This window comes from Rhinopithecus roxellana, chromosome 4 (genome assembly GCF_007565055.1).
Source record: "Rhinopithecus roxellana isolate Shanxi Qingling chromosome 4, ASM756505v1, whole genome shotgun sequence".
Lineage (NCBI taxonomy): Eukaryota > Metazoa > Chordata > Mammalia > Primates > Cercopithecidae > Rhinopithecus > Rhinopithecus roxellana.
In genome coordinates this window covers 156,597,568-156,615,065 of record NC_044552.1, presented here as the reverse complement: position 1 = coordinate 156,615,065, position 17,498 = coordinate 156,597,568, and the positions used below count along the sequence as shown (strand labels likewise).

At 39.1% G+C, this 17,498-nt stretch overlaps 1 protein-coding gene across 3 annotated transcripts in view; it reads right to left on the bottom strand.

Moving 5' to 3' along the window:
- Nucleotides 1-17,498, bottom strand: part of PRKN (parkin RBR E3 ubiquitin protein ligase) — a 1,396,422-nt gene that overhangs the window by 219,872 nt on the left and 1,159,052 nt on the right. For all 3 annotated transcript variants that reach the window (XM_010373152.2, XM_030929283.1, XM_030929284.1), the window contains one exon: nt 1,816-1,877. In XM_010373152.2, coding sequence (XP_010371454.1) covers nt 1,816-1,877 — 62 coding nt within the window. The remainder of the gene's footprint in view (nt 1-1,815; nt 1,878-17,498) is intronic.

Here is a 17,498-nt window from a genome sequence, read left to right as displayed (position 1 = left end):
TTACCATCAAATCCAGTGCTCATATATCTGTGCCTGCATATTCTGCACACCCTACTGTTACCAGGTGGAACTGGCCACTCTTTTGTCCAAGCCCATGCCAACATCTTACATCTGAGGAGATGATTACTGTTGGCTTCTTTCCTTACTAATTACCCATTGACTCTAAAACAAAAATGGAAACAATCTGCAAACATTGGTACAAGTTCGAAGAGAAGGCTCCATTATCTGAGCAGAAATGTCAGAGTAACAACCAGTGATTCTTGCTTTAAGAAGTCTTAGGCTTTTACTGGAAAATGGCTGTGAGATCCAGGTGTCTTCATAAGTAGTTATGTTTAGGAGAGTCAGTTATCAACTTTTACCTGCAATATGTGATACACTGATTTCGCTTGTATTTGAATACACATTTATGCCTGCTATTCTGGAAACTCACAATATAAAAAAATGAAGGGGGTGTACTGTAATTCTCTAACTCCAGGATGTGGAAGTGATTCCAGTTTCTTATCCTCTCCTAACTAATCCTTTTGTTTTTATTCTTATATTGGAAATGGGCAGTTTTACTTTGCCACATATATACAGCAATCAAAAACACACAAACTAAAAACTCATTGATGAAAGTGAGCTGCCACATCTCTATTTGCATATTTCCTGGTCAAAGTTGGCAGAGACAATCTTTAGGAGTAAAAATAAATAACACTGGGCTGGGCACGGTGGCTCACGCCTGTAATCCCAGCACTTTGGGAGGCTGAGGCAGGTGGATCACGAGGTCAGGAGACTGAGACCATCCTGGCTAACATGGTGAAACCTCGTCTCTACTAAAAATACAAAAAATTAGCCAGGTGTGGTGCCAGATGCCTGTAGTCCCAGCTACTCGGGAGGCTGAGGCAGGAGAATGGCCTGAACCCAGGAGGCGGAGCTTGCAGTGAGCTAAGATCGTGCCACTGCACTCCAGCCTGGATGACAGAGCGGGACTCTGTCTCAAAAAATCAATCAATCAATCAATCAATCAAATAAAATAAATAACACTGGAAATTAGGTCAACCAACCTTTTGCCAACTCTTTAGTGTATTTTGAGGATAACTTGACACCTAGACTTAACTCTAAATACAGAGTTTGTAGTTCCATATAGGGATCAAGAAATGTATTTTTAAGCAGTCCAAACTATATATGTGTGTACATATATATAATATTTAGCACTCTGAATTATTTACTTAGCATATCTATTTAAATTATGACATGCCTCACTGAGCACAACACAGCATTTAAATAATCCACTTTCAATGGCCACCCTTTGTATAGATGTCACACGTTCATACCCATGTACAAACAGGCTGCCATGAAATACAGATAACAAACACACAATACAAAAACCTGGTAAAAAAAAGAAGAAAGAAAGAAAGAAAGAAAGAAAGAAAGAAAGAAAGAAAGAAAGAAAGAAAGAAAGAAAGAAAGAAAAAAGCTCACACATTCACCCACAGACAGCAACTCAGGAATGTCTGTGACCATCAATCCCTCAGGCATAATTCATCTCTGCATGTATTTGTTTGCTCGTCTGCCATGATGCAGTGTCTGCTTCCTGCTGGAGTCTTGAGATGAAACACACTGGCAGATAGCAGATGTAGCAATTAATAACCTGTCAGGTCTGATGGATAGAAGAAGAAAAAGGTGTCCTCACACATATCTCCACCATGGTTTTCTTCCCCATTTCAGGGCGCCCAGGGTCAGGAGACATACTCGGCCTCCCTGGGGAGCCCAAACTGTCTCATTAGCGTCTATCTTTCATGGCAGTCTGATGCAGCCTTTGAGATGCTCACTCACCTGCTCTTCTCCCAGAATCCTGAAGTGATGGAGCTCTTTAATCAAGGAGTTGGGACAGCCAGCTGTTGGAAAGAAGAATTAAACACAAAAATGTCATTTTCACTCTGTGTGGTTATATGTTCTTACATACAGTTATGACTATCAACCGCCAGTGTTGCCTTCTGGGAGGACACAGATGTGTACCTGAAAAACACACATCTAACCAACCACAAAAAAAGCCAAACCCTCAAAAGAGCTATGGCCACTGCCTGGCCTCCAACCGCACCTCTTTAGAAAACAGTTGCATGTGACTCTAGCCAGGCCTTCTCTCCCTTCTGATTATGATCTGGCCTTAGGATATCATGCCACTCTGGTTCTTAGAAACATGTCCAGCACGTCACTGGTTCCTCACATACAGCTAGGATTCCGTGGGGCCAGAGTGGGGGAGTTGGTGACCACAGGCTCTGACTTACTCATCATGTCCTGTTTGCTCACCCTTAAGGCCAGGGGCCTGCTCATGGAGAGGTAAGAGCAAAGATAGGGTAGCAGGACATCCATTCTTTGGGGGGCTCAGCTGGGGGTTAGTACCTTGCCTGGTTTTGTCAAGAGGCTTTGTGAAGACCTATTAGATCCTGTGTTTAAGTCCGGAAAGGCCATCTTACAGAAGGACCAAGAGACAAGGACCAAGAGAGAAGGCCCCAGCAGTTCTGGTGCCCATCACTTTCTCATTCCACCCAATCAATCCAAGCCCCTTCAAACTTTCACATTTTCCTTCTTCAGTTGTAAAACGAAGTAAGTAAATAGGTTAAATAAATAAATAAATAAATATATGTATATGTGTGCATTTGTGTATATATATACACACATATACACACACACATATATACACGGAATTAAAATACATGTATAAAATATAATTATATTTAATGTATAGCTATGAGTTATATATTTTTACATAACTCATATATAAAAATTATATATGTAAATACATAATTCTATATAATTATATAATTAATATAAATATTGGCCTAAATATATATATATAATATATAACATATATAATATAATACATATTCTATGTAAAATAAAATACAGTTGACCCTGGAACAACATGGGCTTGAACTTTGTGGGTCCACTTATACACAGATTTTTCTTCTGCTTCTGCTACCCCTGAGACAGCAGGACCAACCCTTCCCCCCGTTCCTCCTCCTCAGCCACCAGCTGTGAAGACAATGAAGATAAAAACCTTTATGATGATCCACTGTCATTTAATGGGTAGTTAATACATTTTCTCTTCCTTATGATTTTTCTTACTAACATTTTCCTTTCTCTATCTTACTTTAAGAATATAGTATATAATACATATAACCTATAAAATATGTGTTCATAGACTATTGATGTTATAGGCAGGGCTTCTAGTCAATAGCAGGCTATTAGTAGTTAAGTTTTGGGGCAGTCAAAAGCTCCACATAGTTTTTTGACTTCAGGGATGTTGATGTTCCTAAGTCTCACATTGTTCAAGGCCCAAATGTATAGATATATACAATTTAGGCCAGTATATGCTTAATATCATTTAAAATGTGTTGCATCCCTGTCTTTTCAATAGAACTATTCCTCGATATTAGGTTGTAGTCATTTATACTATTATTTTTTTTTGAGTCAGGGTCTTACTCCAGGCTGGGATGCAGCACGTAATCATGGTTCATTGCAGCCTTGACCTACTGGCTGAAGGTACCTCTTGCTTCAGCTTCCTGAGTAGCTGGGACTACAGGTGTGTGCACTACCAAGACTGGCTAAGTTTTTTTTTTTTTTTTTTTCCTAATTTTTGTAGAGATGGGATCTCACTATGCTGTCCAGGATGGTCTCAAACTCCTGGGCTCAAGTGATCCTCCCACTTCAGCCTCCCAAAGTGCTGGGATTATAGGCATGAGACACTGTAACTGGCTCATTTATATTATTCTCTCTAGAAACAAAATTGATATAAAAATCTGTTTCTTTGAGATAAGACCTATGGATTACATAATCTATTGAACTTCCTATTAAGGAAACTGGATTGTATACAGAATGTATCAACTAAACAATGGAGTCATTTCTCATATTCCTCAGCATTGTGATGTGACAGTGGTCAGAAGCCCTGAGAGTGTTTGTCTGGGGGAAAGCAGGCTGAGGAATGAGAAAACCTGTATTCACACAGGTGAAGGTGCTCACTGCAATAAAGATTAGATTTGTACATTGTTTCAGAGAGTAGGATTTAAACCAACAGAAAAAATGGAATAAATTGTCTTATAAGATAGTAACTGCAGGTTTTTCAACACACACGAAATGGATACTTATAGAGAGGAATTTTACTGGGTATGATGATGAATTTATGTGTCTACTTGACTGGGCTAAGGGGTGCCCAGATAGTTGATAACGTTATTTCTGGGTGTGTGTGTGTGAGAGTGTTTCTGGGAGAGACTGGCATCCGAATCAGTGGACCAAGAAGATCCACTCTCAGCAATGTGGGCAGGCATCGTCCCATCCACTGAGGGCACTGAGGGCCTGCACAGAACAAGAAGGCAGAGAACGACAAATGCTCTTTCTCTTCTAGAGCCTTAAAGATCAGATTTCCTGGTTCTCAGGCCTTCTGATTGCAAGACATACATGACCCCCAAACCTGCCGCCCCTAGTTCTCAGGCCTTCAGACTCAGACTGAATTAGACCAAAAGCTTTCCTGGTTTTCCAGCTTACAGATGGCAGATTGCGGGACTGCTTGGCCGCCATAATTGTGTGAGCCGTTCCCCCAGTAAATGTCCTCCTGTCTCTTCTCTCTATAGATCCTATAGACAGAAAGGTCCTGTTTCTTGGGAGAACCCTGACTAACACTGAGTTTATTCCAATTCCAAAATTCTATGGCCATGTAAAATGCTGGAACATAGTTTTAGCCTATGTTATATAACATTTCATACTTTGAGAAAGTACTTCATAAATATTTACTGAGTAGTACAAAAGATTATAAAAATGTGCATAAAATTTAAACATAAGTGTAAACAGGTGATCCACCAAGAAAATAAATAAAAATCCTGGCCAGACCTGGTGGCTCACACCTGTAATCCCAGCACTTTGGGAGGTTGAGGTGGGAGGATCACGAGGTCAGGAGTTTGAGACCAGCCTGGCCAACATGGTGAAATGCCATTTCTACTAAAAATACAAAAATTAGCCAGACATGGTGGTGGGCACCTGTAATCCCAGCTACTTGGGAGGCTGAGGCAGGAGAATCGCTTGAACCTGGGAGGTGGAGGTTGCAGTGGGGCAAGATTGTGCCACTGCACTCTAGCCTGGGCGACGAGCAAGACTCTGTCTCAATAAATAAATAAATAAATAAATAACCCAAGGTGAATATTTTAGTGGAAAACATAATACATTAGTTTCCACAGGCATGTCTGGTACTGTAGAGAAGGAAAACTAGATCCTTCAAGTGAGAAACAGATGCTTGAGCTGAGTGCTTCTCCAACTAGAGGCCGTGGAGACCTGCAGGCTGAAGATTCTTTTCGTGAAGTTATTCATTTTGGTGTTGTTATTCTGATGATCACCTAAACAACAGTAAAAGTCTATATTCTGGAGCATTGGATTGGCTTCAATTCAACCAAAAACTGCTATGAAATTCAGCCTCAAGTCAGTTCCTGTGCTTTCGATCTCTTTGGGAGCAAGTCATCATAGTTTAGTTTGCTGAAATAAATGAGAAAGGAGTGGATACAATGCAAGGGAGGCTTCCCCCACCAGTCACGTCCCATGGTCTGGGGCCGAATGTCGGAAGGGTAGAGTCACAGGAGAAGTGATGGGGGAAGGGAGGCAGCCCGCAGCTCAGGGTCCCAGGCCTGCTGAGATGGAACGAATCTGGGCCAACCCGTCAGGGCCCTGTTTGGATCCCAAGCACTGCTTTAGTGTCGGTAAAATGATGGCCTCTGCCGTATTAAATTGATAGAGTCCATCAGAATATTTTGGTCTTGTACTTTCACTTATACTTAATTGATATGTTTTTATTTGGGCTGTCTAGTTGTATAAGCATAAAGTATTTATAGCTCAGTTTATATCTAGATGCATTTAAGCCATATTGTCTTAAAAATAATTTCATTCAACCTTGGGTGTTTTGGAGAATTTTTTGTTTCTTTACAAGTGGTCTTTTATGTCACTCAAACTTGAGAAAATGGCTTTGACTTATTTTAATCCTGGGTAAAATAAGAAACAATATTTTAAATTAGCTTATCTTCAGAATTTGTATTCTGGCCGTTTCCTAAGATACAAGCGAAAGGACTGATGTTGATGATAGCTCATATATAAACATCTTTCACAGAAGACTACATAATTACTTGAAACACCTGGTAGATTCAAAGAAACCACCAAACAAGACCAGACACAGCGTAGACTTAGATGAGAAGAGCTGGAAGGGGTCAAGATATTTAAGAAGAGCGTGGATGGCTATCTGCAAACTGTGCTCATCACAGGAACATTAGTATAGGAAATGGCCAGATATAAACTCAGTGTGAAGATGGGGCTTAAAAATAACAAAACTAGAACTGCAAGACGGGCACACAGAACGCATTCGTGTAGGGAGACAGGAAAACGTTAGTGGAGGGGCCGGAGGTAGCAGGGAGGAAACAATGAGCCTGATGAATAAAAACCACAGTACTACTTCTGGACTTGGAGCGACAGAGACCATGTCCAATCCTTCCATGCCCTTTAAGCATCACCTCCCTTACATATGGGTTCTTCTGCATTCATTTTTGGTAAATCTGCATTGACTCTTAATGACCACGTATTATTACTTTATGTAATGAGTATTCCTTACGTAATACGTGAATAAGTTCTCCCATGATTTTTTTTTTCCTTTGGGTGCTTGATGGGTGAAACTGGTATCAAACTCACTGCTTTTCAACTTTTGAGATTCAATCTTTCCTCATTTTGAAAAGTTAAAAAAAATCACCTCCAGAACTCTGACCTCTTTATTGGATCTCAAAGATTCCCGGCAGCATCTCTGAGACTATAATAGAAGTGTTGGGACATCTACTGGCACTTAAAATATTTGTATATGCCATATTCTGTCCTCACTTTTCTTAAGCACAAGGTTCTCCTTAAATTGTTATTCTGTCCTTTCTAACATGGGAAATATTCTCTTTGCTCAAGAAAACAGAACACACAGAAATAGAGTAGTGTTTTTACCTATTGACACTGTGTTACCTTTCTTGATAAAAGCCTCTTCTTCTCTATCTTTTCCCTCTTTTCTTGTCCTGGATTCCACTTTTAAAGCCTATCCTGCTGTCCTTGGCAATTTAAAAGAGAATTTCATCTCGTTCCAGGCTATCCTCATGCCATGCTCACAGGCTTGTGTTCTTCTGTTGTGCTTTTCCTCCAGTTATTAAACCCCTCACTCATCTCTTGCCTGTGTTTTCTACAAATCTGAGCTCACTGGTGTTCAGTGAATACCAGCTTTTTGGTATTAAAAATGAATAAGAAAATTTGTTAAAAAGCATGTAAAGACAGGATGGAATCTTTTTTTCTAAAAGACAACTTCGAAACCGGGCCCTTTATTTCAATTAGTATCTGTAATCAACCTTTACTTTCATTCTGTTGTTATACCATAAAGGTCATTTTATCATCTAACTGGGAAGCTCCTCAGTGAAAATGCATCACAAAGTTGTGTAGCATTTCCACAAAGTCACTGACAGCTACTGAGAAAAAGCAACCCAAAACAAAACAAAACAAATGCCTTTGAGAGATTAACTGAGCCACAATGTTTTCAGAAAGCTTTTGGTGAATTTCCTCAACAATCATGCTGTAAAGCAGGGAAAACTCATTTGGAAAATATATTCCATTGAGAAGCATTAAAAACCACATGAGTCTTCAATCACTATTTTTGCTTTTAATTTCCTTGCAAATCATCACAGGAGCAATTGTGATATCCTTTGGGTTCAATGGAAAATCGTGAGCACCCAGGCTTGGGATGGAAATGGAAATGGATTTCAGCTCTCTGATGTGCTCCCGGCACCGGCCATATGACGCAAATAATCTGCGATTTGCAGATTGCTGCTGTTTGGTGCGAAATGCTTTGAGGATTAATTTCTCTCTTGGCTATCACTTAGAATCCCTAATGTGGGCTTGACAATTAAAGTAACCTTCTATTTCCCCCCTAAGTACAACTTAGAAAAGGAAACCGACTAACAATGAAATGGCATCAAAAATAAATGATGATTCAATGTGATCAAAGACAATGCAGCGAGACTGAACACTGACCTCTGAGCACAAGCCAGAGAGCGTGGGCCACATCTGCAGGCTGGGCTGCAGCAGCGAAGGAATCCAGTGGGCTGCTCGCTCATCCAGCTAAGCCAGGTTGATTAGGGTCGCCAAACACTGTTCTGAAGTAGCCATTTCTGAATTAGTCTGAGAGTCAGGCGTTAATAGGATCCATGGAAAACTCACTAAGCTATCTTGACAGAGCAATTGCATTCAGTCAGCAGTAGGACTTTATATAATCAAGTTCAAAGCATTATCATTTTCATAAATAAAGCCAAGCTTATTTTAATCATTTCTCTCTGCTGATGGGTTTTTATTTATAAAGAATTATTCATGCATTCTTTCTCAATACCCAATACTTGCTGTCTCAAGATATTCTAAGCCAGTTAAGGAGAATCCTGAAGATATTCACCTTCCACCTAACACCTACTTATAGGTTTACACACTGGAGGGAAACTTACATGGTTATACAAGGAGATATGTAATAGAATATTTACTGCAACATTTTTGTAATAACAGCAACAACAAAAAGACACATCTAAAATGACCATCAACAGGAGAAGAGATAAAATCATTCAACAAATAGCCTGTTGTGCACCCACTTTGTGCCAGGCACTATTAGGGCACTGGGGTCGCATCTGTGAAAAATTAAAACAGACAAACATCCCTCATTGGAGCTCTCATTCTAAAGGGGTGAGAGACAATAAAAATAAACTAATAAGTAGGTAAATGATGTAACATTTGGGATGGTCATTAGTACTGTGTGGAAAAGAGAAAATACAACAGTATAAAGGGTAGGGTTGGCTAATGTAAAATTAGGTGTTCATTTCTTATTGAGACCACGACACTGAAGCAAAGATGTTTAGGGAGTGAGTTAATATGAGTTAGCTAGAGTGAAATGTATCAAAACAGATAAATCTCAAAATCATAAAGGTGAGAAAAATGTTGCAATCGTTTATGCACAATGCAATGTCATTTACAGAAAGTTTAGAGAATCTATTAAACAATGTCAAGGCATACAAATATACTAAGAATATAAAATAATGCATGCAAATGGTAAACGCCCCTGAAGTATGTATCAAATTCAGGGGAAGAGGAAAGAGGAACAGGATCATTGAAGGACGGTGCTATTCAAATCTGTCTCTAAAGTGTATTACAATCATTGTTAATAAGAAAAGCTAATACTTCGATGACGCTTAGTAGGAACAAAACACTCTTCACAGTGTTTTGCGTGTAATTCATTTAATCCTCATGACGACCCTGTAAGGCAGGTAGTATTTTTATCCCCATTTTAAAGATGGTAAAATCGAGGCAGAAAAAGAACCAAACTAATGAAGTTATCAAAGCTGGGTAGTGTGTACATGGACATTGATTATGCTATTTTAAATATCTAACTGGATGTCTGGAACTTTTCATTATAAAAAACTCTAGATGAAAACTTTAAAGTACATCTAAAAATAACCTTGGAAAAGACTGAATAAAAATTCAATAACGTATAGATCTGAGTTTATGAACATATATAAGCATGAATGTAGTTTGGAGAAGGAAAACCTTCCATACAACCACTAATTACCAGGCATAACTTATCTGAGTAGTATAGCACGAAACTTCGTAAATTTTGATGCTTTCAGAATAAGTTGAAAGAAGCCATGAAATATTATTTATTCAATTTCTTACTTGTAGATGAGGCAGTTACCAGCCCAGAGGCATGCGAAGTATCTTCTAGGAGCTCAACATAGTGTGTATGAAGCTCAGATAGCTGTGATTTCATAATTTTTATCAAAATTGATGCAGATTGATATTTTCTGGTTTGTTGCAGCTGCTGTATTAATCCAAACATCCCTGCTGGGTCAACTTCTAGTGGCTACAAGACTGTCTATCTTCCAATGAGGTGCCAGGGAAGAATCAGTCTCATCGATAATAAGACACAATCAGAAATTTTCATTTCACAAATAATATTATCCTTATTAGCAGGAGGTGAATTCCAAGCAAATATTCACTGATTCTTCATTGAACAACTCTTCAGTGTACATTTACTATGTATAATGCCAGAGGCCATAGAGAAATCATAAACGAATTAGGCAGAGATTCTGCCTTCCTGGAGTTTGCAGAAGAAACAAGATGTTCATCCACAAACCAAGTAGATGTAGAAAGAGCCAAGTGAGCAGAGAGCAACCAAAGAGGTATAAAAAAAAGAAGAGGAGGTGGTGACTTGGAATCAAAGAGGCCAAAGCCTGGAGTGTCTGAGGAATCCAAGCAGCTGCTTGGCTGCAGATGAGAATTGAAAGCACCTGCATACACACAGCCTGCCTAGTGGGGCTGAGAACTGAGACCACTGAGACCTAATTATTTGTTCCAGAAAAATCCTTCCCTGGAAGATAAGCTTGTAAAGCAATAAATAACTTCACTGTTTGCTTCAAGAAACTCCTGCAAATAATTTAACCAGACAGTTTGCTCATCTGAGTAGCCATCTCTCTTAACAGGAAATCAGACGGTTCACCTAGGCAATAGCTCTTGTATAAGACAACAGTTTCCTTATGAAGGCTTCCTTAGGACTTTGCCTTACTGTGTCCACTGACCCCAAACTACTTTGTCATTGATCTGCTCAACTCCAAACAGTTTCCCACCTTGAAAGATCTGCCATAAGCACTTAAGCCCAGATCCGCAGGCTCTCTGAACACCCTCCCCTGACCTCTCTTTCCTGTGACACCTCCATGACTGTCCACACGATGGCGTCACTTCCTGCACTAGATCTAATCAGCGCTGCTCTGCAGTAGATTTTCTGTGGTCATTTGGGAGATTTGAGACAGAGGAAAAGGTAGAACATGCAGTAGCAAAAGATGAAAAACACTTCTCATTTTTCTTATTTGTATGTCATTAAGATGTCAAAACAACTTAAAAATTCTGAATTGTGTGTATATTCTTGATGCTTTGAATGTCATAAAGTTCTTCCTTTGTTATTGACCTATATTTTCAGTGATTGTGATGATACATTTTAGAGGGCGGGTGTTTTCAACATCCAGCATCCCTCAGATCATAAATTTAATTTGGCGGGTCAGCACATGAGCGGCCACTGGGAATGGGAGGCTCTCAGAGTGAAAAGGGATGCTTATCCATTATTTTCTCCTGCTGCTCTCAAAAGTTTGTCCTTGGTTGACACCAGAGAAGGGAAAGGGAGGAAGTGAAGGAGATGGAATTTTGTGCTCCCTTTAATGTAGATTATGGTGGTTGGTTGGTTACCTGAGTGAACATGTCAATGTCTAGTTAATGTTGGGGGAAAGAGAATCTGTGGGATTGTTATCCCCCAAGTGGATGCAACCAAAAAGGGCACTCAGATTAGGCACATCCCGATCAGATAAGGCCTAGTTAAATAGGGCCTAGAGGGTCAGCTGGGCACCTAATTATCATGGTTAATGAGGTTTCTTTAGGAGAAAAGAATTCTGAGTTCCAAACAATTTATAGACATGAACAATTATGGAACACTTCCCCGTTTATAAACTGGAAACTTTTGGAATTTATATTTGTACCCCATACTTTGCCATAGAATGCATTCTGTAAACTGGCCTTCCTTGGGGGCATATTCAGGTACTATTAAGTTTGGGAAAATAAATCATATCCAAAACAATTATTAAATAAATATAAGTCATTGGACTTTAGGAATTGATGCAATTCCTTAAACTGAGGAATTTATTAAATGGACACAATTCCTTAAAAATGAGGTAAAGAGAAGGGCTGGGGATAAAGTGGAATGGGGCAGGGGAACAGAAAATAGTTTATATTTTTACAAGTACTTAATGGTTTTTTTTGTTTTTTGTTTTTTTTTTGTATTTTAAATTCATTTCAGTAATTTCCTTTGTCACTTGAGTACTGTGCATTTCGTTTCTTTTATTCATCTTAGTATAGGCATAATCACATTCATTACAGAAAGGCATATTTCAAATTCTTATAAAAAACAAAACCCAATAATTTTGTAAGCACTCTAAGTAGTGCCACTTAAATTCATCACTGCTTTTATATAGCATCACTGCTTTTATATATTTAGAGTGTATATGCTGGGGTGAGATACATTTGAAAGAGATTTTAAAATAAAACAAAAATTAAATTTAAAGGACAACTAAGAGCTTCTATGATGGGGGAAAACCCACACAGCTTTGAGTATATTGTTAATTACACTCTGGTTTGATTGCCCAGATCTTTGCATTTTATCACATGAGAATTAGTAATTATTCTTTATTTTAATTAGCCAAAATGATGAATCTGAGTACTTCTCATCTGTCAGAGAGTTCTACCAATGAGCTCAATTTTGCTCTTCATGTTTTGAAGAGCAGCATCGCAAGCGTTCATCCGGCTGCCTCTAAAACACAGAGACCTTGAGCCTTGGTGTGCCGCTCAGGTGACTGCACCATGGCCCGGGTATAAGCAACTCCAGACAGTTAAATCCAGCCCTTCATCCTGCACATTTTGATAAGAAATTCATTTATAGACAGTTTCTTTTGTTGTTGTTGTTGTTTGTTTTTTTAGACGGAGTCTCACTCTGTCGCCAGGCTGGAGTGCAGTTGTGCAATCTCAGCTCCCTGCAACCTCCGCCTTCCGGGTTCAAGTGATTCTCCTGCCTCAGCCTCCCAAGTAGCTGGGAATACAGGTGCCCACTACCATGCCTGGCTAATTTTTTTGCATTTTTAGTAAAGACGGGGTTTCACCATGCTGGCCTGGATGGTCTAAATCTCTTGACCTCGTGATCCACCTGCCTCGGCCTCCCAAAGAGCTGGGATTACAGGTGTGAGACACCATGCCCGGCCCAAAAATTGGTTTTGAGCAAGCACTTATCAAATAGAAAATGAAGTTCAATAGACACAGATATCGTCAGCGTGTCAAAGCTGAAGATTATCCTAGGAAAAACTTTCACCTATCTGCATTTGTGTGTTTACAAGTTCCTCTATCAGCTGGACGCTGTGGCTCACACCTGTAATCCCAGCACTTTGGGAGGCCGAGGCAGGTGGATCACCTGACGTCAGGAGTTCACGACCAGCCTGGCCAACACCGTGAAATCTGGTCTCTACTAAAAAAAAAAAAAAAAATTAGCCAGGTGTGGTGGCATGCCCTTGTAATCCCAACTACTGGGGAGGTGGAGGCAGGGGAATCGCTTGAACCTGGGAGGCAGATGTTGCAGTGAGCAGAAATTTTGCCACTACACCAGCCTGGACAACAGAGTGAGACTCTGTCTCAAAAAAAAAAAGGTTCTGTATGTATCAATTTTTATTTTAAGAACTTCCATAGGCATGAGTAAAGCTACTGTAGTGAAAGAACCTGTCAAAGGTCATTTCACTACCTCTGTGCTGCCCTTTTGGTCTAAGTTCACAAAGTGTTTGTCTCCACTGTATTTGCTGTTTTTGTGTTTGGTTAGTGACTTTAAAAATGTCAATTAACTATCATGTCCAATAAGTACAAAAGCAAAAGGAGTTTTTTTGAGAAGTGTTGAGAGAGAAGAGGCCTGGGATCTGAAAACAGAGATAATGTGCAGAATGGAAGAGGGTCACGGAAGAGGATATGCTCAAGTCTGAGGTCCGAGTCACTGGACAATTGGAAGTAAAGTCTTATTTATGGACCAGGTGAAGGGTGTTGGGCCTATGTCATCAATAGTGAGCAAGAGACAGGAAATGGAATGGAAGAAATGAGGGAAAAATGGAGTCGTTGGCCTGAGAATGAACATCAGCAATTGATGCTGACTCAGAAGACTGAGACTCTGTTTGAGGATTTCCAGGTGAGGGATGGGAAAGTGGTCCTGCCGAGCTGCTAGTGCAGAGGGTGCGGAAGCCATGCTAAGCTAGTGAGTTCTGACACAGCGCTCCTTTCCCGCTTCAGGTTTTATCACCGACTCAATATTTACTGTGCAGAGAGCTGAGGACACACATTAATGAAACAGTCCCCTCTTCACGGTGCTTAGGGCGTCCTTCACTCATACTTGTTTGAACATATCCACTCTCTTGTCTATTTTATATTATAACACCTCCAGATCAGAGAAGGAGTTTTTGACTTAACTTGTTACTCCCCAGCTCACTGTGCCCAGAGCTCCACACATGACTGAACGGTGAATTTGGAATCATTGCTTTCATCTACTGGTTTTTACCAAAGTGTAAAGGGTATTTTCTAAATGGCTTTCTGGCTCACAGAAAATAACAGTTTTAAAGGAGATATTTTAAAAGGTAGAATTTCTAATGACAACCCAATTCTTTGGATAATTCATCTTATCTTATAATAGCAGAAACATTCCTATGAGAACACCAACTCTTGTTAAAACATTGAGATTAGCTTGAAACAATTTAGAGTCACTAAAATTGAAAGTTCTTCTTTGAAGATCTATACATTACAATGTTGGGTGCAGCAGATATAATCTGAACTAGAAAAGACTGCATCTGCAGACTATTATTAATTTTATAATAAGGATAAATGAAACCAGATGTAAGTGTCATAAACGCATGAATTGAGTTCAGACCTGTTGTCTTATGACTCAGATCCATGTTCACCCAGGTTGAGAAGCTCAATGCTACATCCATGTAGCTGATCCCAGCATAGGCCTGACATAGGAAAAAGACTATGGGAACCCTTGTGCCAATGACTAAATTCCAACCAGCATCTTTCTAGTGAGATGTCCTATTCCAACACACACACACACACACACACACACACACACACACACTTTGTAAGATTGTGAAAACCATAAGCCAAAATAAATCCATGATTTACTGGTTAATTTTTTGGTGGTAAACTATAGAGCATTTCCAAAAAGCCTAAAATGTTTTTGTTTGACTTTCATTCCTTACTTTTTTTCTTTCTGGTGATATGATGTCACTCTGAGCATGCAGGACATAGGTTATATATAGTTCCTTTAGATTCTCTTTAAAATTTTCAGGACAAATGAAAAAAAAGTATTTATATCGACTAGGTAGCAGTTAGGACAAATGGTGTTATGCTATTCTAAAAAGACAATGTTTAGGTAAAAAGCACATCTTGGGATAAGAAATTAAGAAAATTCAGTTACATAATGGCACTATCAGGGTATCTCATCAAGGCATAAGTATTTTTCTGTCCTCTTCTTAGAAGTGTTGGTGTCATATTATCATTTCCAGGTTTTTTTTTTTTTTTTTTCCTATTTAGGAGAAGTTCAGGAAATGCTTAATATTTACAATTCCCCCTTTTAAGGTGTTTTTCAAAATTAAAATAGCTTTGTTTTTGTTGCCATCATAAAATATTAAAATAGTTGAGAAAGGTAGAAATCAGCACTTTCTACCACCCAGAGACAGTCACCAGTAATTTTTTATGAATCATCTCCTAGATAACTCATTGCATGCCCTTACATCAATACACATAGAATTTTAAAGATGTTGCATCATATTATGCATGAAATTCTGTAACTTGTTTTTTTCCACCTAATAATATGAATGGGCATCATTTCATGTCAAATGATACAGACATACATCATTGTTTTTAATGGCTACACACCTTTGCAATATCCTTGAGGCAAACTCTAATGATCATATTGGTGTCTGTGAGTCACCTAGACATGCATACTTCAAACCATTCAGAGGCACTGAATTGGACACACTCCCCAAAGAGCAACTACCACTGGGTTGAAGTATTGTTCCCTTTAACATTTCGATAATTCCTGCCAAAACGCTCTCCAGAATTTGTCTACAAACTGCACCTCCAATCACAGTGAGGCCAATGTCCCACACTTTCCCAGAGTATTACAGACACATCCTTGCCCTTCTTGGTTGTATATGTATTCATCTCTTTTTCCTTCCTGAGATGAAACTTGGCATTACTCCATTCTGAGAGAAGCGAGAACAGTTTTTGCATTTCGCCTTAATCAGATCGAATTAGGACAGGTGGTAACCCTGCAGGCAACATAATTATGAAAAATGCCTGTGCTCAATACAGCCTGTCCTTCCAGCTTCCCAGTCAAATAGGACACCGGAGCCCAACCTTTCTATTTCAGCTGGTGACTCATAGAGCAGTCACCCACATAATTGCTCTGAATATAATGGTGCTGCAAAACCTGAAATTAAACCTAGTATAAAAAGCACAAAAATCTATTTCGTAAGATTGGTTAGTTTAATATAATAATAGTTCTTCTATTATAATCTTCATATGAAAAATTGGGGGGAAAAACCTTATGGCTGGCCTGTTATTAGAAGAAAATCTTTTAACATATCCCCCTTACACTTGCCATCCAAAGATAAAAAGAAACGATGTTGAGGATTCCCTGGTTTTATTGTAAGAGAGTAGCTGTTGTCCTTCCAATAAAAAGTGTGCAATGAGTATCTGTTTAAATAGATTTGAGATAAACTGAAGCTCGATACAAAACTCCATTATACATCAGGGGGATTCTACACCCAGCTTCATTTAGGATATTGCTTCTCAGAAGACATCCCAAACACCTCAATAACGCATGTTATACTGAAAATGTGCTCAGTAACAATTGCGGGATGAGTCTCTGTGCAGCGATTTTTCAGCATGTCAAAATTATACTATCACACCATGGAAACAAATTAAACAGCACAAGCCTGGCTGCTGGGATGGCTTTATTAGCAATGCAGTGCTATTTCATAAAGAATGCATTGCTTCAGATCCGTCAATGAATGTCGACAACGGCTTCTTCATTTGTATGAAGCTCAATTTGTATTTGGAGAAAAACCAAAGAGAACACTTCAGAATCTGGTTCCATTTCTTCCCAACATTTAGACTAAAAGAAAAAAGCCCGGTTATCTAATTTATCTGTAGTCAGCGTTCCTTTCTAGGGAGGCACTTGGGAGGAAGCCTCAGAGTGTGAGTTAAGGACTAATATTCTCTTTCTGAAGCACACAGCCACCATTAAATGCTTACTGACAGCTCAGAGAAAACACAATCTATGTGAAACACACAAAAAGGTTTTGTTGATATATTAGACTCATATGTGTGGGCTTTGCTTTTCTTGTATTTGTGAACCGTGGCTTAGCAGTGTATTACGGCTTTTTGTGACTAATGAATGAATCTTGCTTTAGAAATGATTACAGTTATGTCAGAATAATGTCAAATAATCGGTATTAGTAGATGAGCTCTTAGAAAACAGAAGCCCTCTTTTGCAGATAGATATGTCATACTAAAGAGAAATTAAAACCCAAGACTCTGTTCTAAACCCCAAGTAGAGTCTGCTATATTCACATCTCCAATTTTGTGTATCTAACAATTAAGTTAAATAGTGATTGTCAATTAAATAACGTTCAAATTGTAGCTCAAACCGAATAAGAATTTCTTGTCTCTGGAGTGGATCTATGTAGACATCAACATTTCAAGACACAAAGGGATGATGAGTTTCAGGCTTTGTTGCAGAAGTTTGGACTGACATTTGGCTCTTCCCTAGCAGTCCTGAAGCACATGAAGTAGGTGATCCTCCT